Source organism: Piliocolobus tephrosceles, chromosome 19, assembly GCF_002776525.5.
Source record: "Piliocolobus tephrosceles isolate RC106 chromosome 19, ASM277652v3, whole genome shotgun sequence".
NCBI classification, from domain to species: domain Eukaryota; kingdom Metazoa; phylum Chordata; class Mammalia; order Primates; family Cercopithecidae; genus Piliocolobus; species Piliocolobus tephrosceles.
Window position 1 is genome coordinate 4,851,587 of NC_045452.1, and position 22,008 is coordinate 4,873,594.

The 22,008-nt window shown below is 59.0% G+C and overlaps 1 protein-coding gene across 8 annotated transcripts in view; it reads right to left on the reverse strand.

Moving 5' to 3' along the window:
* CABIN1 (calcineurin binding protein 1) overlaps window positions 1–22,008 on the reverse strand; it is a 170,680-nt gene that overhangs the window by 3,020 nt on the left and 145,652 nt on the right. For all 8 annotated transcript variants that reach the window (XM_026448420.1, XM_026448423.1, XM_026448421.1 and 5 more), the window contains 5 exons: window positions 13,143–13,306; window positions 12,072–12,168; window positions 10,389–11,057; window positions 9,181–9,255; window positions 5,282–5,555 (listed from right to left, as the gene is read on the reverse strand). In XM_026448420.1, the coding sequence (XP_026304205.1) occupies window positions 5,282–5,555; window positions 9,181–9,255; window positions 10,389–11,057; window positions 12,072–12,168; window positions 13,143–13,306 (1,279 nt within the window). The remainder of the gene's footprint in view (window positions 1–5,281; window positions 5,556–9,180; window positions 9,256–10,388; window positions 11,058–12,071; window positions 12,169–13,142; window positions 13,307–22,008) is intronic.

Here is a 22,008-nt window from a genome sequence, read left to right on the forward strand (position 1 = left end):
GGCCAGGAATTGGGCTCAGTTGTGTCAAGGCCAGGATGGGCCTAACAGGCAAATGCTGTCCATATGGTTGCTGGTCAGGCGGTTACTCAGCATCGGTCCCCGGTTTCCAGGCCTCCAGGCCCTGCCCCCACCCTCCACACAGCCCTCACTTCCCTTGCTGCTCCCCGTCTTCTCACTCAGGCCTGGACTCTCCCACCACACTGTTCAACATCCACTGCCTTTCCAGCCCGCCCCCGCCTCCCTATCCCACTCCTCTGCCAGGAAGCCCTCTGTCCTCTCCAGCAGGGGGTGCCAGCTCCCCTCCTTGGTCAGCAGGAGTGACAGCTCCCAGTACAAAGCTGGGGCCAGCAGGAGACTGCTGGGCTAGGCAGAGGCCTCAGGAGCCATGGCCATGCCCATCGGGCTGCTCTGCCTGAGGCTCCTGCCCCAGGCTGGCTGAGGCCTTGTCTCAAGCCTCCACCCCCTTGGGCCACTCCCTCCTATGCTCACTGTCATTCCTAGGTCCAGCCCCAGAAACAATATCTGGCAAGGATGAGTTCCTCAGAAGGCTCCTCCTGCCAAGCTCCCAGCCACTCCCCTACCTCCTGCAGGCAGGTCAGGGCTCACCAGGGCTGGGTACACACCCACCAAGCAGGCCTTCTCTCAGTCCTGTGGCCCTTCCACAGGCCGCCTGGCTGGACACACCCCTCAGTGGGGGTGGAAGGGCAGGCACCTGGCTTTCTTGCTGTGGCATTCTGCAGGAGGAGGCAGGGGCAGGCACCCTCCCTCCCCAGGCTACCTGGCTGCCTTGTGAGGAGCACTATGGTTGGGGGGCTGAGGGGAGGGGCCTACTTAGGGGTCCATCTTGCAGAAAACGGCTGTCTGGAGCTCCCCCAGCTACCCCACGACTTGAGTTCTCTGTGGGAAGCAGGTGGCCAGGCCAAAATCCTGTGCCACCGGGGCAACTCTCCCTGCTCCTCATCGCAGACCCATGAGCCAGGTGCCAGGTCTGGGCTGGTTGTCTCCCAGGCCCTATATCCCAGGAGGCTCCTGGGCCTGGCTCTGTCTCCCCGTGGCCTCTAGGGACCTGCATGAGGCGAGCATTCCAGCCCCCTTCACCATGCTCAGGGGTGGTGCCCTTACTTGAGTCTTGATTTGGGAACCCCCATTCCACCCTCCCGCCTTGCTCCACTCCCCTCACCCTCGATGGCCTGACTGCCTCAGAGAGAGGGGTCTTCCTCATCTAAGTCCAGGCGCTGCTCTAGCAGCTGTTCATGGAACCAGATCCTGGGCTGTGGTGGGCAAGCACGTGGCAAAGGAGATAAGCACATGCCCAGAGGAGAGAGATGCCTGGACAGGCAGTGGCAGGGTCCCTCTGGGGACACAAGAGCCCTGACTGACCCCGAGCTCTCTGGGTGCAAATGCTGCATGGGGTCACGGCCTGGTCAGCACAGCCTGGGCAGATAGGTGAGCTCTTCCCTAGGGACCAGGCGCACCTGAGAGCACCCTGCCTGCCTGTTGCGGCCACCTTCCCCATGGAGACAGGGCTGCCTACCCTGGGAACAGTACCCACCAGGGGCCCTGCTGCACCTGCCCTCCTGGCTCCCTCACACGTTGAGCACAGCATCCTTAGAGAATCCATCCTCAAATCTGCCCTCCCAAGTGGCTCAGCCATTGCTCAGCCCTGGCTCCCAGCCTCATCCCCAGCCCAGCTGTGGCTCCAGGCCTGGACACTCTCAAATTGGTGGGCGCCTCTGCAGGCAGAACCTGTTGTCCCCTGCAGCAGCCGGTTGCAGCATGCCTGGGGGCCTGGGCCCTGCTGAGGCCAGCTTGTTCCTGGTGCTTCCCCCTTTCTAGAGGTGGTGGGATGGGCTCTGGGGGGACATGCCTGTTTCAGCTTGGCTGTGCTACCACCCCAGAAAGCTCTGAGGACCCTTGGGGGACGCCCACTCCAACATGACTAGCCACACGCCCTCTGCTTGCGGATCTGCGGCAGCCCTGAGGCGGGCAGGTATGGAAGCGGAGCGGGGCTGCTCAGGGAATGCTGAGCACGGGCCATTAGGAAGAGGCCAGGCCTACACTGGCACATTCTCAGCTGAGGGCTGCTCCCTGCCCCCAGTGTCATTCAAGAGTTTCATCCTGGCAAAACGCCATTTAATTTGGTTTTGGGAATGGGAATAGAAAAGGATCAACTCTCCAGGCTGAGGAAGGTACGCTAGGAAACAGATCCTCTTTCTTAGATCTAACTGTTAGAGGAGAGAAGGACGTGAATTACAGCTTTGGCCTGCTTGGGGGTGGGACAGGCAGGCAGAGGGAAAGCAGGCAGCCTCCAGCCCGCTACCCCACTACCCCCGGCCCTGGCATCCACCGGGCCCTCCCACACCCCGGGGAGGTGTGTGTGGCCTACAGCGATCTCAGTAGCTCCTGAGATTAGGTTATAAAAGACACCGAGGCTTCCTCTGTGTTCTCTCCGTGGGGTCAATGGCTCTGGGGAGAACCAGTCATCACAACACAGGGACACTCAGCTGTTTATAGACAGGCCCACGGGAGGAGCCCAGGCCTCTGGCCAATAACCAGTGAGGACCTGAGGCTGCCAACACCCCAAGAGAGCTCAGATGCACTGATGATAGCTTGACTGCAACCACGTGGGAGACCCTGAGCCAACTCCACCCCACTAAGCCATTGTAAATTCCTGACCGTCAAAAATGACAAGATGAGAGCATGAGACGGGTACAAGGCAAGACAGCCCGAGACAGAGGGACAGGAGCTGGGTCTTCATGGGAGTGAGTCAGCTACCGACACTGACCAACTGATTACGGCACCGGGCTCCCATCACCCCCGCACCTTGAAATCACCATCACCAGGCGGGGCGTGGTGGTTCACACGTGTAATCCCAGCACTTTTGGAGGCTGAGGCAAGTGGATCTCCTGAGCCCAGGAGTTTAAGATCAGCTTGGGCAACACGGTGAAACCCCATCTCTACAAAAAATACAAAAATTAGCCAGGCGTAGTGGCCTGTGCTTGTAGTCTCAGCTACCTGGGAGGCTGAGGTGGGAGGATCACCTGAGCCCAGGGAGATTGAGGCTGCAGTGAGCCATGATCACACTGCTGCACTCCAGCCTGGGCAACAGAGTGAGACCCTGTTTCAAAACAAACAGGCTGGGCATGGTGGCTCATTCCTGTAATCCCAGCACGGGAGGCCGAGGCAGGTGGATCACCTGAGGTCAGGAGTTCGAGACCAGCCTGGCCAACATGGGGAAACCTCTGTCTCCACTAAAAAAAAAAAAACAAAAAACCCATGCCAGGTCTCTGCTTAATACCAAGCACCATTCCAAATCCTGCAGTGCCATTATCTTCATCTTATCCATTTTATGCAGGAAACTGAGGCAGAAAGAAGAAAAGGGATGGCCAAGGTCACATGGTGGTAGAACCACTACAGTTCTTTTTTTTGAGATGGAGTCTTGCTCTGTTGCCCAGGCTGGAGTGCAGTAGCGTGATGTCGGCTCATTACAACCTCCACCTCCCAGCTTCAAGCAATTCTGCTTCAGCCTCCCGAGTAGGTGGGATTACAGGCACCCACCACCACACCCAGCTAATTTTTGTATTTTGAGTAGAGATGGGGTTTCACCATGTTGGCCAGGATAGTTTCCATCTCTTGACCTCATGACCCACCCACCTCGGCCTCCCACAGTGCTGGGATTACAGGTGTGAGCCAACACGCCCAGCTAGCACTAGTTCTTTTACTGCTTTTTGTCCTGAAGCCCTCACAGCCTCCTCTGGGAACAAACGGCCACAGGTTCTGACCCAAAGGGAAGTAATTCTTTGTCCCACAGGGCCACAGCCAGTGCAACCGAGGCTGACTGGGCTAGAGGATGCCTACAGGTTCACAATCCTCAAAGCAGTGTGGATGGCACCAGGTGAAAACATCAGCACCTGCTGGTTGAACCACCATGGGAAAGAGCTGAGAAGGACTTCTCAACCCAACCTCCACTCAGGCCCACAGTCTGTGGGGGCTCTCGGGCCTGCCTTCTGCTGGGCACTTCTGCAGTCGCTGTCTCATTGTTCAGATGGGCGGGAAATTCAACTGGGAAGACCGGTGAGCCTCCGGGGGTGACACAGTCTATGGGCCAGTGCCGGGTCTGGGGCAAGGAAACAGGCTGGGTCCCTGAGGCAGGGAGGGAGAAGCAGGCCAGGGCCTGAAAGGGAGGGTTGCGGAAACTGGTCCATCGCTGGATGTCCCCAGGGGCACACGGAACCCTCTGACCAGGCTGGTCTCTCCTGGGGCCCCACCAGCTGGGGAGATGAATTAGTTAGGGAACTTCCCTGTCCTATTATAGGGTCTTCAGAGCCTGGCCACGTGGTCATAGAGTCCTGGGAACCATCAGCGAAGGGTCCCCTGCCCTGGGTGGCAGATGGAACCTGGCCCAGGACTGAGCTGAACCCAGTCTGGCAGAATTGCAGCTGCCAGAGCTGCTGGTGTCAGGACCAGCGAGGGGGATGGTGCCTTGTCTACTCCCCTCTCACTGGCTGTAGCAGTGCTGCCTCTACATCCCCTCCCCGCAGGAAGATCTGTGGCCTAGCTGTCTGCTCTGCATTTGCCCTGCAGGCTGCCATTCCGATGGATCCTGGGTTTTAGAAGGAACAGGAGCTTTCACTGACGAGGTCAGCAGGGCCCTCTACTGCCTGCACCTTTGTCCTCTCTGTTTTCCTTCACAAGCCCCCTGACCTGTCCCTGCCCTCATCCTGGCTGCCTTCTGTCTTGCCCATGAGGCAAGATGGGGTTTGAGCAGATCTGCTGGCCCTGCACGCAGTAGGGCCTGATATCCAGGAACTGTTTACAGGTATCTGAGGCCAGATACCAGTGGCCTTGCAGCATGCTGAAGGTCAGGACCCCTACCAGTGCCCCGAGAGAGGCCTGGTGTGGGCTAGTATCCCTTTTTCTTACCTGACCAAGCCGTCCTTCCTACTTACTGTAAGCCTTTGTGGGGAGGAAACCATGACAGCAGCAAACACGTCCGTGATGGTGCTTGCTTCCTCCCTCCTCACCACCCCCTTTCACAGACAGGGAGACTGAGGCACCCAGGTTAGGTTAAGAGTGGTAGATGTACGATGTGCTGACCAGGGCCACAGAGGCTGCCAGTGACTGGTGAGTGGACCCGCGGCCATCTGCCCTGCCACCCCGTGGGATCGACTGGGCAGGTGGGCACTGCTTGTCTCCCTTACCCACACTCACACTCTCCATGCAGGGAGGACTTGATGGTGGCAGTGGCATGGGCCCAGCTCTGGACTGGGATGGGACTCACCTGGGCCCAGAGAGACCATGCTGGGGGTAGCTTCAGGCCTGTGTGGCCTGAGGTCCTTGGACGGGTCCAGGGTGGAAGCTGATGCTGAGGGAGGGCAGGTGATAACAGTTGTGGCAGCAGCTAGTGCAGGGCGAGGCTTGGTGTGAGCATCACTGGGCCGCTGGGCAGAGTCAGCTGGTACAGGGTCAGGGGCTGTGGGTGCCACTGTCACAGGAAAGAAATTCTCTCGGCTGTCTTTCGGGTGCTTTGGAGTGGTGGGGGTATCCCCCGAGGCCTGTGAGGACAAATGAGAGGTGAGAAAGGCTGGCAAGGCAGCCCTGCGCCCACGCTGCTCTGCCCGCCAGCCCACCAGTGCTGTCCCACAGGACACCCTGTGTGCCTGGGGCTGCCAGCACTGCCCATATGACACCACTGAGCCCCCACAATGCTGCCAACAAGGTCCATCAGAGAGGCACCCCATCAGGATCCTGCTGATGCTAGGACACAGCTGGGGACCCAGAAGCCCTCCCTGGGAGGATGTCCAGGCCATACTGGTGGGGACTCAGTGGAAGGACCTCCAGCTGGCCTTGCCCTCACATCATAGGGTGCCAGTCTGGGAGGATTATGTCCAGCAGGACCCTAGGCACAGAAGCAGCTCCCAACCCAGGGAATACAGGAACAGGTGGTCAGTCTTGGAGGGTGACTTCCTAAGGGCCACTCATTGGAGAGTCCTGAGGGAGCTAGTAGGATGCTGCAAGAGTTTCCTTCCTGGGCTTGATACCACAGCCCACTGTGACCTACTGCCACGGCACCCAGTGCTGCCCCCAGCTTGGCCTCTCCCTTGCAGCCTGGCCTTGGCAGCTGCTTCCACCATGGGCCTTCGATTTCCAGGTGAGCCAGGCCCTAGGGCCCTCCGAGTCTTCAACCACACAGTTCCCTCTTCCATGAGGCCCTTTTGGGGCTCTTTTCACAGGGCTACTTTTGCTTCCACTCCCAGCCAGCCCTTCTGGGACAGGTGTGAAGGCTCCAGTGCCCTGATAGCATGTCTTGAGGTGACGTGAGGTAGCCCTGAGGCAGCCTCTCACAGCTGAGCAGAGGGGCTGGGCCCATCCTTCAGCCCTCCCCAGCACCAGGCCAACTGTACTGTGGGAGCTGGCTCACATGGGGCTGGCTGGCAGCACCCCCACCCCCTCGAGTGTGGGAGAGTCACACGCCTGCAGGTGGATACCTCAGTGCATGGGGGCGGGCAGTCTGCTACCACCGATGATCCCGTCTCTTCTGACATTGGTTTTACTAAAATGCCCTGTTCCCCAATTCCATATGGTTCAGGACGGGCCCCTGTGGACTCTGCTACATACTGAGTGTCTGGGATGTGCCCCAGGCCAGTGCTCTGGGGCCCAGCCTGGTCCTGTGGGAGGGCGGGGCAGGAGGACAGACCTGTCTCTCTGGCCCCGAGGGCCTGTGGCGGTGCCAGTGGTGTTGTAGCAGCCTAGCTGGCAGCATGAGCAGACACGCTGGAGAAAGGTGAGTGCAGTGTCCCTGTCCTCGCTCAGGAGCGGGCCTCAGCCGTGGACTCTGAGCCTCTAATTATTTCACAGTGCCCTCCAGGCGGGTTCAGGGCTGCCATGGCAACCAGGACATGCCGTGAGCAAAATGGACACTCCCTGAGGAGTGGCAGCTGTGGGCTCTGATGGCAGGAAATGAGCCTCCAAAATTGGGCTTGAGGGAGGAGAGGACCAGAGGATGGCAGCAAGCCCCCACAGTGCCATCTTCTCTGGGACGAGGGTAAGAATCCTGGGTAGGAAATGCAATGAGAGGGCCCACGGCAGACACCAAGGCACCCCCACCGCACCACCAGGGTCTGGGAAGCAGGCAGGTAGGTCTGAGGGTCATTAGGGCCTCCTCCCCACCACTCTCCTCCACACCCTGGGAGGGGACTGCTGGGGCCTGGCCTGGCGTCACCCAGCAGCAGGTAACCTGAAAGGTAAGGACCTGGGTCCCCTTGCTCTGGCCACCCCCATAACCCAGGCTGTGTCTTCCAAGGTCTCTGACGGAAACTTCTGCCCACTCAGCCCTCAGGTGCCCTGATATGCATGTCCTTGGCAAAATGGGGTCTGGCCCTGCCCTGACTCCTGCCAGCTCAGCAACCCTTTCTTCTCACACTATGGTGTGGGGTTGTGGGGGGGTTTCCTGTGTGGGTCTATCTTTTAAAAACATCAAAAGCAGAAACAGCACTCCTGTCTCCTGAGTGGTCACCACTCACATGTCCACCTGCTTCACTTGGGCCAGTGGAGGAGGCATGGCACCCTGGTGGACCTGGGCCTGGGCCTGCGCCCAGCACTGGGACCCAGGCAGCTGTGCTATGCACTCTGCCCAGCTGGACAATGAAATGGTGGGGACTGCTGGGGGTTGGGGCACTCCCTGCCAAGGACTCTGGCCCTTAGCTGGGGACCAGGCCCACCTACTCCCCACAGCATGCCCTGTCTGGCCCACAGCCTGCTTGGTCAAAGCTGAACCTCCCAGGCTTCCGCTGACATAACAGCCCAGGCAGGTGGTGGGGGCCTGAGGCCCCATTCCACTGAGAGGAAGCCCGTCTGGACCCCAAAGGCAGCTATCAGCCCTCTGCTAGGGGACCTGGAACAAAGGGACCTGGGGCGACGCTACCCGGGGCATCGGGCCACCCCTGGGGACAAGAGGCTGCACCTACTCAAATGGCATGCCACCAACCCTCTGGCTTGGAGGCTTATGTTTTAGACAGAGCACACCTGCTCTCTCTGTCTGCCATGTCTGCCCCTCCCTGCCTCATCATCTCACTGAGATCTGATCCCATCCCTCCCACTTCTTCGGTCATGGAGACCCCACCCCAACTCAGAGCCAGACCCTGCCCACTGGCTTCAAGCTGGACTTCTCCCATGGAGACTTCTCTCCTCCAGACCCAGCCCCTTACCCGCTCCTGCTCAAGCCCTTTCCAGCCTCATCACTTCTCAAAAACAGCCCTGGCCCCTGGGTTCCCATATCCATCAGGCCCCCATCCTCACTGCCCTGGCATTGCTGACCAGCTGGCCCCTGGGAACACTCTCCTTCCTGGCTACTTCCCTGTCCTGCCCAAGTCTCTTCTCTGTGCCTGTGACCTGGCCAAGGTCCTTGGCCCCGCCTGTGCCCTCTCCTGGCCTCCGATGGCTTCAGGGGCACTTACCCCAGGTCTCTGGCCTGGACTGCCCCTCCAGGTGGGGGCCCCTGACCTTCCTGACCACTTGGCCTCTCTCTCTTAAAAGAGTCTCAGACTCAACACAAACCCAATCTCAACTCTGGCTTGGGGTCCTCCCAGGAGGGGCCTCCCCCACTCCCTACTCTCTGCCATATCTTGGACCCTGCTCCAGCCCTGGCCTGGCCCCTGAACCAACCCCTTCTTCCCCACTCAGGAGCGTTGCTGCCTTGCTTTCTCCCTGCTTAATAAACTTCAGGACTCCTGCCTACCCTCTCTTAGGACACCTTGCTCCCTACATGCCCACCCCTCGTGGAGGGGGGGTCCCTGTATAGGCTGCATCTCCACCTTTACCCAGCCACCTGGCTCCTAATCAGCCTGGCTCTAACACTGTTTCTTCTACTTCTGTCCCAGAAGGAATGACCTTCCCAGGTGAGGTCAGCTGGCTAGGGGTCATCCTCCTTGTTAGAGAAAAGGTGGCTGAGGTGAGGGGACCCCTCGGCATGTCTGAACTGGGGTCTGGGCCCTGTCAAGTTCCTGCCCACCACGGCCATGGGCTGGAGGCTCAGCTGACCCCTGCTCATCTCCCCTTGGCCCAAGCTGACCACCACAATAACAGTCCCAAAAGTGGACCTGTTTCTCAGCCTGCATCCTAGGGCCTTGACATGGAGCAGGCTCCGCAAGATGAGGCTGGCACAGGCTAAATTGGGCTTACCTGTCTCTGGGCGGCAGCCCCAAGATGGACCTGGCAGAACTTCACAGCCTGCTCCAGCGCAGCCTCCTCATCCACCTTAACAGCGAGATGCCGGAGGTCAGGGGGCCCAGGCCATTGTGGTTAGCCTCCCCCAGCCCTGTCTGTGTATGTAGCATGGACCAGCCTAGGTAGGGGGCATGCCCTGTGGCTCGGGTACCCCCCACCACCCGAGACTCTACTGAAGAGCCAGTTGTCCCCACTACTGTCCACACCCAGACCCCTACCTCCCAGCTCTTCATGGGTAGCAGGGGCAGGTGCCCATCCATCTTCCAGGTGGGGGTGCCTGTTCAGGTGCCACAGCACCAGGTTCTGGTGCCAGGACTAGACCCAGCCATTCCTTTGAGCCCATCTGGCTCTACCAAGTTCATTTCTATGGCTGAGTTACTTACATCCTCACAAGCTGAAGCTGGCAGGCAGACTCAGGGCTCCAACCAACCCTTCAAATTGAGCTGAGGCTCAGCTGCTAGGGGATGAGGGGAGTCTTCTGAGCTAAAACCTGCCCCATAAGTGGGCAGGATGGAGGGCCGTGATTAGAGTGGGAGAAGCCTTTTAGAATCCCAGGCCTGATGGAGATCGCCCCATGCTGTGTCAAGTGTGTCTGGAGATTCAGTGCCCAAGGTCCATACGATATGGGGCAGTTGGGGGTGGGTTGCATTGCAAACTGACATGATTAGAGGGAATACTGTATGTCAGGGATGGTCATCCCATCTGAGCCAGTCACTAAAGTTTTGGAGATTCTTCCTATGGGAATAATTTTAAACGGAGAAAAAGGAAAGTGCTTGATACATTAAAATAAAATGTTTTAAAAAAGAAGGCAAACTGAGAAGGGGATCTCTGGTCACTGCAGCCATCTTTAGATGACAGCCACAGAAGTCTTGAAGGAAATGCCCTAAGATGTGCCCAGAAGCCCGGCACAGCGGTGGGAGCAGCGGTCCAGACTCCCTGCGCTGGTTGTGATAAGGTTTCTGTGATAGGCTCTCACTTCCTTCCAGGCTGAGTATCAACTTTTTAAAGCTCACTGCAGAATGTGAACAGTGTGGAATGGGGTGGGAAGAACACCTAAAACCCAGCCCAAGGGGAGGCCCGGGAGACCCTCCTTGAGAATAGAAAGGCAAGAGTGGGGATGCTACCAGCACACAAGTGTCCCCAGGCCTCTGCCCACCACCCACCTGCTTGATGAGCATGTAGGTCTCCGACATGATCCTCTCCACACGGCCAAGGTCGTAGGCCACGCCCTTCTGGCCCTGCTGCCACACACGGTAGGCGTCCAGTAGAAGTGTCTTGCCTGACTCCGTGTCCTCCAGGAGCTTTCTCTTGCGGCTGAGCCGGGGGAGCGGCTCCTCGGGGTGGCCTCCTGCCCTGGTCCCTATGGTGGTGGCAGGGGCAGAGGCTGGCTGGGCTGGGGTGAGTGGAGTGGGCTGCTGCCGGGCACTGATGCTCAGCTCCTCCAGGGACAGCTCAGTGGGCCGGCTTTCGGGGCCCCGGTCCCTTGGGGGACGACCTGGCAGCAGGGGTGGTGTCCGCTCCAAGTCTGAGTGGCGAATAGTGGCCTCACTCGTGTCCATGGGTTCAGTGGGCCCTGCCCGGGGGGTCTCCTTGTCCTTCCACTCCCCGCTTTGGTCTGCACTGTCTCCTGCATCCATGGCCACAGGCCGGTGGTTGAGGAGGCCCACTTTGCCCCCTGGCTCGGGCCCTGGCCCTGAGCCATCAGCCAGAGGGGGCTTCTTCGGCTGAGGGAGGCCCTCCTGGCCATCCTCAGGACTGGCCTTGTGTGAGACATCGGTGGTCATCCTGGCTCCGGGGAGGCCACAGACCTTGGACCCTGGGCGTTCTGACCCCTACAAAGAAACCAAAGGTAAGATGCTGTGTTGTTGGTGTCTCCACTGCAATGAATCACCTCTGGGGGCTGGTGAGCCCAACCTGGGCCTCTCCCACCTGACATCTGTCTGGCTCTGGACATCCGCCAGCTGGCCAGGGCTGTGTCTCAATTATCAGAGAAGGATACTGGGCACAGAGACCTGCCTGAGAAAGGCCTTCCCTCCTCTGCACCTCTGGCTGCCCTACCACACTCTCCCAGGTAGCAAGGGGCTGACGGGACTCTGGAGGTGGCATTGCTCCTGAATAACAGGCCTGGGTTCAGTTGGGGCAGCATTGCCCAGCTCTCCTTTGACTCCATGATGTGACCTCTGGGCAGCACTGGGCATTTTATGGGATGGGACTTGCCCAGGTCCACCAAGTGTGTTTGCTGCAGAGCCAAGTCTTCCTGGCCCCTAAAGCATGAGGCCTGGGGTTGGGGGCTGGCAAGGATTCCTCCCCAACAGGCTCAGGCTGATCCCCTGCACCAAGCCACAGCCAGCCCTACCAGGCATAAGCTCTGGAGGCAGTCCTGGCTCAACTCCCAACAGCCCCACCTGCTAGGCTGGCTGCTTAACCTCCCTGGCCTCCTTCAGGTGCTCAGCTGTGAGAAGGAGGCACTGCTACATCAGCCTCGAGGCTGAAAAGGCACCAAGCACACACACGGTGTTCTCACAGGCCTTGGTCAGCCTGCCAGGAAGAGGTCTTGGGACCCCACCCTGGGTGGTGCACGCCCTTGGGGAGCTCAGTTTCGTGGAGTCACTACAGCGCTCACTAATCACCAAGTGCATCCATGACTCACTGAATTCACGTGCACTCATTACCACAGCTGACCTTCCCTGCCTAGGCAAAGGCGGGATGGAGCTACCCCACAGATGGGGACCCTTAGGCACATCCTGCCTCGGGGTGTGCAAATGGTGGGATCGGGCCTACCGCCTGGGAAGGGCTTGGAAGTGTGTTCATGGGCTGTGAAGGAGAGGGGGACACAGGTGGCATACCTCTGCGAGCTCGCTCAGTGTGTCTTCCAGCACCTTCACAGTGAGGATGAAGGCCCGCTGCGCCAGGACCTGGCGGTCAGCATCTCGAAGATACTTCCTGCGGTCATACAGGGGTAGTCAGAGAGGATGGGAGGGCATCTGACACCATATAGCACTGCTGGATGGTGGTCACTGCTCATCCCTGCCTTGAGGATGCCTGTTGGTTCCTCAGTGTCCCAATTAACCACCTGTTGGGGCTGCTCCCCTAGAAGCTTCCCCTGAGCTCCTTCTATCCACAGAGCTGGTAGGCCTCTGACCTGGCTCCAGCCTGTTGCCCTTGGACCCTCTGCAGTGAGCCCACCCTGTGTGCTGTGCTCAGTGACAGCTAGGGAGGGCCTATAGCTGCTCCCTCAGGTCTGGCTCCAGGGTGTCCCAGGCCCCAGCTGGAGGCCCCTGAACTCCTGGCACATTGCCTGGCAAATGGAGGTGAGACAGCCAGAGGGTGAGACAGTACAGGCATGGGAGGAGGCCCAGCCCAGCCAACGGCATGAGGCCTCCAGGCCAGGCCCATCTGCATCTGAGCTGCATCTCTTCCAGGATCCCCCCAACATCCCCCACAAATGGCAGCTGTAACAGATGGTTCTGTTGTCTGTCCTGCCCTCTCTGGCAGAGAGCTTCCTGTTTACCACTGAGGCCCAGGCACCCCTATCGCTCACCCCACTGTTACTGGCCTTTGTCTGGGGAACCATAGCTATCTTCTGAACATCTGTTTTCCCTACAACCTGACAGCACCCTGAGAGCCCTGAGTTGAGGGAAGCAGGAGGAAAGGAAAGGCTGGGTAGTCCAGAGGCTCAACGTGCAACCAGGATCAGTGGGGACAGCCTGTGTCTGCCCCAGGGTGCCTGGGGACAGGAAGTGTTGCTTAGGTTCTAGTCACTGGGACAGAGAGGCCCCCAAGGAGAATGAAGAGCTGGTCCAGGCTCCCAGCCAGTGGTCCTCACAGCTGGGCCAGAGCGTGGAGAAGCTGCCTGGGGCGGGTGTGCCCCTGACCCACACAGCATGCCAGGCTATGTCCAGGGTGGCTGCACTTACTTGCCCTGGTCTGGGGTTCGCTGAAGCATGGAGGACACCTTCAGCAGGGTGCTGTGGTCCCGCAGCTGGGCCAGCACCTTGAGCAGCAGCACGATGGAGCGGTTCATGTGCCAGGCAAAGCTGCCTGGCCGGTCAATCTCGTCCACGGGGATCCGCCAGATGCCCTGTAGGGTGGACGGCACAGGTGTGTGAGGCGGGTGGTTGCCCCAGGGGGGCGGTTCCCCACAAAGAGGCACCCTGTCTGGTGTCTCCACAGTGCCAAAGGAGACACTGCCCAGCCAGGGGCTTCTTGGACCCCTCTCACTGTCCCAAGGAGGACAGAAGTGCATCCCCACCCCCTTCCTCCTCATGAGTGGCAGCAAATGATCGATAGACCCACTGCTCTGCAGCCTCCTCTTTTGTATGGCTGCATCGCATATGTTTGCTGGACCTCTCCCCTACGGGACGCACTCAGCTGGAGCCTGTTCAAACATACGGACAGACAGTGAGAGGCCCAGCGTGTACACCTCCCTGCACAGGAGCTTACCCAGCCACCAGACCACTTGTTAGAGGTGGAACTGCTGAGTCAAAGCGGGCTGCAGGGAAGCTCTGGCAAAGTTCCTCCCTCACCCACTCCCTTCAGCAGTGCCCAGAGAATCATCTGCAGCTCCTGGGATGCCTGGGGTCCCCCTCCCTCTTCCCACTTCTTGCCATCCTGCCCCACTCCTCTGTGAAGGCTTAACCAGGACAAAGTTGACTTTGGGGACCCCCTCGCATCATCTCCCTTGGCCCTTGCTCTACCTGCTGTGGCACTGGGCATCCCCTACCTATCACTAGCTCCAGGGTCTGGTTTGCTGCTGTGTCCTAGTGACCAGCATAGCATCTGACACCTACTCGGGGTCCAGGCAGGATATAGGGAAAGTGCAGATGATGGAGGAAGTGAGTGATGAGGAAACAGGCATTAAGGAGGCCTATCTCTGGGGTGAGACCTCAGGGGCCTGGAATAAGTAAACTGGCTCCCAGATGGGTCCCTGCAGCCAACATGCTGAAGGAACGGCTGCCCATAAGGGACCAAGGTTATGAGTGACATCGCTTTCTCCCTGGCATGGGGCCTGGCCCACATCATGCTGCAGTCAGGATTCTGGGGACCTGGACCCCCAGCTACAGGGACCTCTGCAGGATGTCTAGTTGGTGCCCCTCTCAGGGCCCTGTCCCTGTGGGTCCTTGCTGATTGTCCACAGTATCTGTACACGTGTGGGCCCACCCTGCTCTAGCAGCCCTGGAAGGGAAGCCAGGGCACTGCCAGCCCTGAGCTGTTAAAGGCCTGAAAGGAGCTTAAAACTCGCAGCCTTGAGCCCCTGTGGCCTCTACACTGGCTCCTGTTGTGACATGGAGGGTTCAACCCGGAGGCTGGGGGACTGTGTGGAGGCTGGCAGCCACCTTCTACCTCCTGGCAGTGCCTGAAAAGGACAAAACCAGGGTACTGAGGCTATCCACACCCAGGGCAGCAAATATCAACGCTGCATCTTCCTACCATGCAGACGTGGATCCTGAAGCAGCTTATGAAAAGACATCTGCTTTCCAACAGACAGAGTCTGTCTACAGTGGGCGCGCCAGAGTGGGCAGACATTGTCTCCTGGGTCTCCATTTGCTGCAGCAGTATGTCCCGCTGAAGACCCTCCCATCCCTGCACCTCCCAGGGCACCCAGACACCAATAGACACACCCGTGAGGACGGGTCTAGTTTGCATCACACACGCCAGCACAGTTTGGATCCCTATCTCCCTTCCACTTCCTTTCGTAACATAACACCGCTCATTTCAGAAAGGATGGAAGACCAAACAAATCAGGCAGTGAGTCCATGGAAAACCAGAGGGAACTATAGACGCTGCCGCTCGCTTGGCCACCCCCACACTATCGTGATTCTCAAAACTTCCCCAGTCAGCCCTAAGAGGCTTGAAAGGCAGCATTTTACATTTGCATGTGCTCTGGTTTCATTTTGGCATCTTGCTTGGCCTTTTTCTGGTAACAGTGCGCTGAAGGGCATGTTTCCCGGGCAGGGTCAGGCCAGCTAGTGTGCCCTTGTTCATCTCTTCACCGTATCTTCACTCACATGCCCCAGTATGGGGACTCCTATCTTTATCTACCTTGCACTGGGCACTATTCCCAGAATAGTGTTGTGGGCTTGTCCTTTCCCTGCCCCCAGGATTGGCCCCCTTGCCTGCTCAGCCAGGCCTGAGACCCACCCACCAGCCATGGGAATTCAGCCAGGATCCCAGTCAGGCTTCCCCTCCTAATGACAGCCTTTAGGAATAACCTCTCTTCTCTGTGGCCTGGGGCGGTATGCAGATGGACATACATCCCAAAGGGTGGGGGGACCTCCTGTGGCCATGAGGCTGGCCTCCAGAGAAAGCTGGTCTGAAGAGTGAAGCTACCAGGCAGAGTTACGAGCCGGCAGGGTGGGAGCAAGCCAACTGGCTTTCTGCCTACACCAGGTGGAGCTGGGCTTCTGTGTTTGCAGCAAGAGACCCAGTGAGAAGGATGATACCGGCAGCCCCAGAATGACCTGGCCATGGCGGTTCCCCACAGAGCGGCAGTAGCCATAGCAGCCCTCTGCCTCCACTGTCCCTCTAACACCAGGCCTGTGGAGGGCTATGAAGCTCCTAGAGAACCAGGGTGCTGAGGATCTCCTGGAGTGGGACAGGTGCAAGGGACGGCCCCTGCTTCACCTGGTTTTCCTCACCATGGCCCACACAGGAGGAAGGGGGATGGCCAGGTTCCAACTGCAACAGCAGAAGCCCCACTGCATTCAGCCCAGGGGGCACATGTTCAGGCCTCAGGGATGGTGTGGAGAATGTGCCAGGGGTGAGCTCGGGTAAAGCTAAGCCAGCGCCAGAAAAGAAGGGCATGGGCAGCAGTGACCAGGAGCTCTGGCTGAGGGCAGGTGGAGGGAGCCAGCACCAGGCCAACACCCCCATGGCATCTGAGGGAAAGGCAGAGGCAGGATCACAGATGGGCAGGGGCCACGAGTAGCAGCTGAGAGAAGCTGGGGTGCCACGAAGAGGGTCTCCTCTGGCTCTCTCCTAGTTTTCCTTCAGCCCTGGGTCCCAATGCTCTGGCCGTACCCCTTGCCTCGCCTCTCCCAGCTCCACAGGCACACATGTTGTCTTCAGATTTGCCTCACTTGATTCCTGGGCCCTGGTGTCACCAGGGCTGGGTTCCGTGGTGGCCAGAGTGGCTGGAATAATCCTTGCTTAGAGAGTTGAAGGCAGCTGGGGGTGCACACCAGTAGCCTCCGAGGACTTAAAGACACTGAGATGGTGCTGAGGCTTCCCCTCCTTGCCAAGCATCTCATTCCAAGCATCTCAGTCAATGCCCCAACTCTTCAGAATGGCTCTGGGCTCCTTACTGGCAGATGAGGTCAGAGAGACAGATTTTAACAATCTGAATAATTTATGGAGCCCCAGACTCTAAGCTGAGTGCCTGATACAAGTTACCAAACCCTGCCTACGGCCTTAAGACTTGGTTGTCTTCCCACTGCTCTTGAGGAAACACAGCTTCAAATGCTGAGTCCCATGGTAGGGTGAGCCTAGGGGTCCACAGAGGGAAGGCATGACTGCTATGATTTGGGAACCCATGAAGACTTTCCCAGGGGAACTGAGAGCTGGTTAAGTGGAGGTGGTGGGATGCTGCCGGGCCAGCCTGTGCTCTTGCCCTGTTATTTTATGAGGGGGCTGGGAAGCTGGGTGAAGTGCCTGGGGGCAGAAGGGCTGTGCAATCTTGGCAGGTGGCACCACTTAGAGGTGACAAGTGTCCCTGAAGGTATAGAACACTGCTATTCCCAGCCAACAGGCCAAGGCCACGCCCAGGCCCATGGCTCATGGCTCATGCTGTCTCCAGCACACTGTGGTCTTGGGGGAGCTTACTCCTGGAGGGGCATGGGCTCTCTTTTCTGCCAGACACAGCCTTTCACTCAGCCAGGGCCAACCCTGAGCTTGACAGCCTGAGGCCACAGATTCAAACACAGTTCTGGTTCTCATAGTAAACCCCACTGCTGGCTGCTGGGTCACTGCTTGGGCCATTTTTAGTGGCACAGCCCAAGGCTGTTCTGAGGCTCCCTAAGCTGAGGCTTCCCAGCTCTATCTGTCACCTTTGTGGACCCCAACTTTCAGTCATGAATCCTTCTAGAGCTTCCTCCACTTCAAGGGCACAGGCAAAGGCTCTTCAGGAAAACAAGTGCCCCTGGAAATTCCAAGGCAAGAAAGAAGGGTGAGGAAGAGGAGCAGGCCAGTCAGAACAGTACTCAGAACCAAGGCACCAGCTTGTCACAGAGTGGATGAGGGTCAGGTGTGGGCTGAGTAGGGACATAGAGATTCATCCTACATCTACATTCGGAAGGACAGCCTGAGTACGTAATCAACTCACCCCTCATTTTCCAGAGAGGGAAACTGAGTTCAGGTGACCTGCCAAGGCTGCCCAGTGACGCAAAGTGGGACCAGGACTCAGGGGCCAGACTCGCCCACCTCACGTCTCTTCCTACACCCCTGCTTAACACTCAGAGGAACAAGAAATTGGCAGCCTCCCTGTTTTACAGATGTAGAAATGGAAGCATGGAGAATGCAGCGATGCCAGTTCACCTCAGTTTTGAAAAGGTGCCTCTTAAGACTTGGAAAAGTCTGTCGCAGGGGCAGGCTGTCACTGGAATGCCTGCCTGTGGACAGGGTGGCTGGCAGGTGGCCAGTGTCTTCCACCAGCACCATGGGTGCCTCAGAGTGTCATAATTAAGTCCCTTGGGCAATGTTGCAAGAAATGGCCTCTAAGCAAGCTCTCTGCTGGCCTTTTCCAGCTGTCCCCTGCTGCCACACCCACAGGATTCAGATGCAACCCCCTGTCCCATTCTGTCATTCCCAGGGCCATGCCCAGTTGGGATGCCAGGTGAGGCTCAAGCAAGGGGGCAGAAGAGGGAAGAAGCATACTTGGGAGTATCCAGAATGGCTGTAAAGGAGCTGCCTAGGCACTGCACAGAGGTGCAGAGGAGGGAACAGGCCGTGAGGTACCAGCAGCCATCTGGGAGACCCAGGGCACCTGGCCTGACAAGGGAGCAGGCAGGCAGCTGGGCAGGTGGTCATCTGCTTCACACAGCAGTCTCTTTCCTCGCCAGCTCACCCAGGTGGTCCAATCCAAACTAGCCTGAGTCTGCTAGGGGCCTTCTTGGGCTTGGCCTGGCCTGGTTAGCTTCCCAGGGTTGCCCCTAGCATCTAACGTCAGCAGCCAGTTTCAAGGGCCTGAGTCTTGGATAGGAACAGCTGCCCTGCCACAGTCCCCTGGACTCTGGGCTCCCCAGGGTGGAGCAGATGGGTGGGGCAAGCAGGAGGGCTGTATCTCTCTGGCTCACACCTGTACCTCAAGGCCTTTGAGCAGAGCCTGGCCTCCTGGGAGGCTCAAGACCTGTGAGCCAAGATGAAATCTTAGCGAACTCCTGAAGCCCCTGGGGAGAAGAGAAGCCCACAGACAGAGAGAGTCAGGACAGACAGGGACACGGGCCCTTGAGTCCTGCCTGCAGACTGCCCAGAAAAGTAGTATTTCAGGTACAAACCACAAATCCTGGCCTCCACATCCCTTTGCCCTTGGTGTAGCCCTAAGGTGACTCTGATTCCCAAGAGGGCAGGGAAAGTGTCTTGTTCTCCCTCATGTTCCTAGTGCCACATCCAGGCTAGTTAGCCCTGAGTATGCATTGGAGAGTTTATGCCAGAGAGAAATCCCCTTCAAGAATGCTGTGGAAGCCCAACTTCCCAGTGATCCAGGGTGAGGGGAAAGGAGAGAGGCTGGAACAAGAAGTAATGGGCTAGGAGAGCAAGGGATATGGGGGGCTTTTGAAGAAAGCCAGAAAAAAATCAGGATGCAGCTGGTGCCAGAGAAGAAGTGTCTGCCAAGCAGATGATGAAATGGGCAGCCGAGTCAGGGGTAATAGTAGTGACTCCCTCAGAGTCTTACCCCATCACCCACAGCAGAAAGTGTGTCATTTTAATCCTGACTTTTAACTCAGCAAATACAGTACATGTATTTTCCTGCATCACCAAAAACATTATTCAAAATGACCACAGAGCACTTCACTGCACAATGAAGTGGGCTACTGGTGAGCATCTGGCTCTGAGACTTAAGGATTCTGATGAAGAATGCTGGGCTGAACATCCTTCTCCACAAAGCTTTTCTCCCACTCTTCGAGACAGATCACCCAGAGGGGAACAAGAGAGTGGGCAGGCAGCAGCAGGCTGGTCTCCAGGAGGCAGGGCCTGGGTACCTGAGCTGACACAGTGGGTGAGTGTCCTGTCTTCCTGGGCCCTCCTAGCCCCAAGCCAGCCCTGTATGCCCATGGTAAGACGGGTGGGCAAAGCTTCCTAGAGGAGCTCAGCTCTGCCAGCTCTGTTCACAGAAAACACGGCACTGTGAGCAACCAAGGGAGAGCCCGTTCCCCTGGTGGAGGGATTCCTCCAGCATCCCCCGTGGCACGGGTGTCGTGGTGACTCAGTGCTCCGAACAGGCAAGGGCGGGGAGCCTGTTGGCATCCCATTCCCAAGAGCAGTGGGCACAGGGTGTAGGAGCAGACTGCACTGAGCTGAGGGCCAGCTGCTGAGTGGGTGGCTGCAGCTAGAGAGCGATGGAGCCTCTCAGCAGAGAGGGCTGCTGGGAGAGGAGATTAGGGGCCTCCCCGCCCCCCAGAAAAGCATAAAAACTTCCTCCTGGTTCCAGCCTATTCTTAAGCACCTCAAGCAGAGCCAGGAAGGGGACTGAATCTGGCCCTGAGGTCAGGAGCAGCTGTGGGGAAAATACCAAAATCCTCCACAATCCTGGGGAGACCCCTGTCACCCACAAACCCACATAAGTCACCAAAATGGCAAAACAGCTTAGAGGAAAAGGAGAGGATGGCGTGGGGCGTGTAGGGCAAACTTCATCTCCTGGGGCCAACCATCTTCACAGGCTGCCTGCCCAGCTCCTTTAACACATGATTTCACTTACACCTTGCTGGGGGAGAGATTTGTTCCAGGGCAGCCAGCCAGCAGGGAGCCAAGACTACAGTTCAACTAAGCCTGCCATGCTCTTTGCACTCTACCGGGCTTGTCCCCAAGGAAGATGAGCATCACAGACAGAGCCAGGCCGGCTGGGCAGCACCCCTCCGAGCCCTGGCCCAGATTGCTCCTTCTGGAGCCTCCCTACTCAAGAGTCCCGAAGCCTTTAGAGGCAGGACTGTTTCCAGACCAGCAGCTCCCTATCTTCCTGATGCCCTGAGGAGCCGAGGGCCTGGCCCCTCCCGCAGTCCTGTTCCTCCCCTAAGGTTGGGAGGAAAGGGGCCCCAGAAGCAAGCCAGGTTGAACACCCCTAGGGACAGGAAGTTCCTGCAGCTTCTACCACAAACCTATGAGGGCGGGCCTCTCCGGCCGCAGGGTTGTACACAGGCCACCAGGGGCGCCCTGACCTCCACCCACTCCTACCCCCCACCCCCCACAACGCGGTCCTGGCTCTCCAGGCGGGGCTACTGAGGGCAAGGGATTCCCCGCGCCATCCACAGGTAATGAGTTCTCTCTGCAGGCAGGGGCTGGGAAAGCCTGCAATTTGCCTGCAGCTGGCGCCCGCTCGTTTCCAGCCTCTCCTGCCAAATAAGACATCGAGCGCTAGGTCCCCAGAACTGCCGGGCTGTTCCTCCCCTCCCCCTCCCGGGAAAAGCAGAAACGACAAACAATCAAGTGCATGGGGAGAGCCCCGCCGCCAACTCTGGTGTGGGCTCTTTGTGCCGTACGCCGCCCATCCCCCGCCGTCCCATGCAACCCTTTCCCCCAAGCCCACTCCTCCTCCCACTCCGCTGCGGGGCAAGGTCCTAGCCCAGCGCACATAACGGGCCGGTGCTTGTAAAGCGCTGGAACCATCTTCCTGTCCCCGCACAGCAGCTATTTATAGCTAGGGAAGCACCAAGCCCGGACACGCTGCCCACCCGGCCGGGCGGCCAGCTCACCATCCCCAGGAGCGGCACGGCGCAGCTCCTCGTCGGCGCCTTCCGCCGCAAAGTTGCTCTGGCGGGTGGCTTTCGCTTTCGCGCAGCGCACGCCCCCACGAGCCAGCTCCCAGCCCCGGGCTTGGTACGGCTGGATGCGCTGGCGCGTGTGCGGGCTTCACCAGCGCCTGCCGCCCCCGCGCGCCGCCGCCCAAGCCGGCCTGGCCGCCCACCTGACGCTGAACCAGGCGCCAGCCGGGCCTGGGCATGGGGGCGCAGCACCCCGCCGCGGCCGATTTCCTCCGCGGGGGCGCCGGGGAAACCACAGCCCACGGGCTTCCTGCTGCGCCAGGCGCGCCCAGGCGCAGGGCGGCCGCCAGAGCCCACCAGGGGAAGATAGAGCAAAATCGCAGCAAAGTGGAGACCCAGGCGGGCAGCGGCGGTCGCGCAGCACCCCCAGCCCCGGCCCCCGCCCCCGCCAAGTTCCTACCCGCCGGCTCAGCCGTGGCATCTGTGCAGTGGAGCTAGGGCGGGCGCCGGGCCATGGCCGCGGAGGCTCGTTCGCTCTCTCGCTCGCGGCGGGCCGGGGCGGGGCAGGCGCGGCCGGACGGGGCGCCGGCACTCGCCTGGAAGCGGGCCCAGGAGCGCAACTGACTTTTGCCGGCCAATCCTCTCCGGTTCCCCGGCCTGGCCGCTGGTGGCAGGCAGTGGACCACTGCCGTGCAAAGTGGGTGCAGTCCTCACTGCAGGAAGCTGTGGGGCCCCAGAGAGCATGGTGTAGGGGTGGCCAGGAGTGCGGCAGGCTGGGATGGCAGTGGCCAACTTTGTGTGAGGGTTATCCCCTCTCTGAAGGCGGTGCCTATGTGAATGGCGCCCCCTGGAGTTGTGCCAGTCGTGCCCT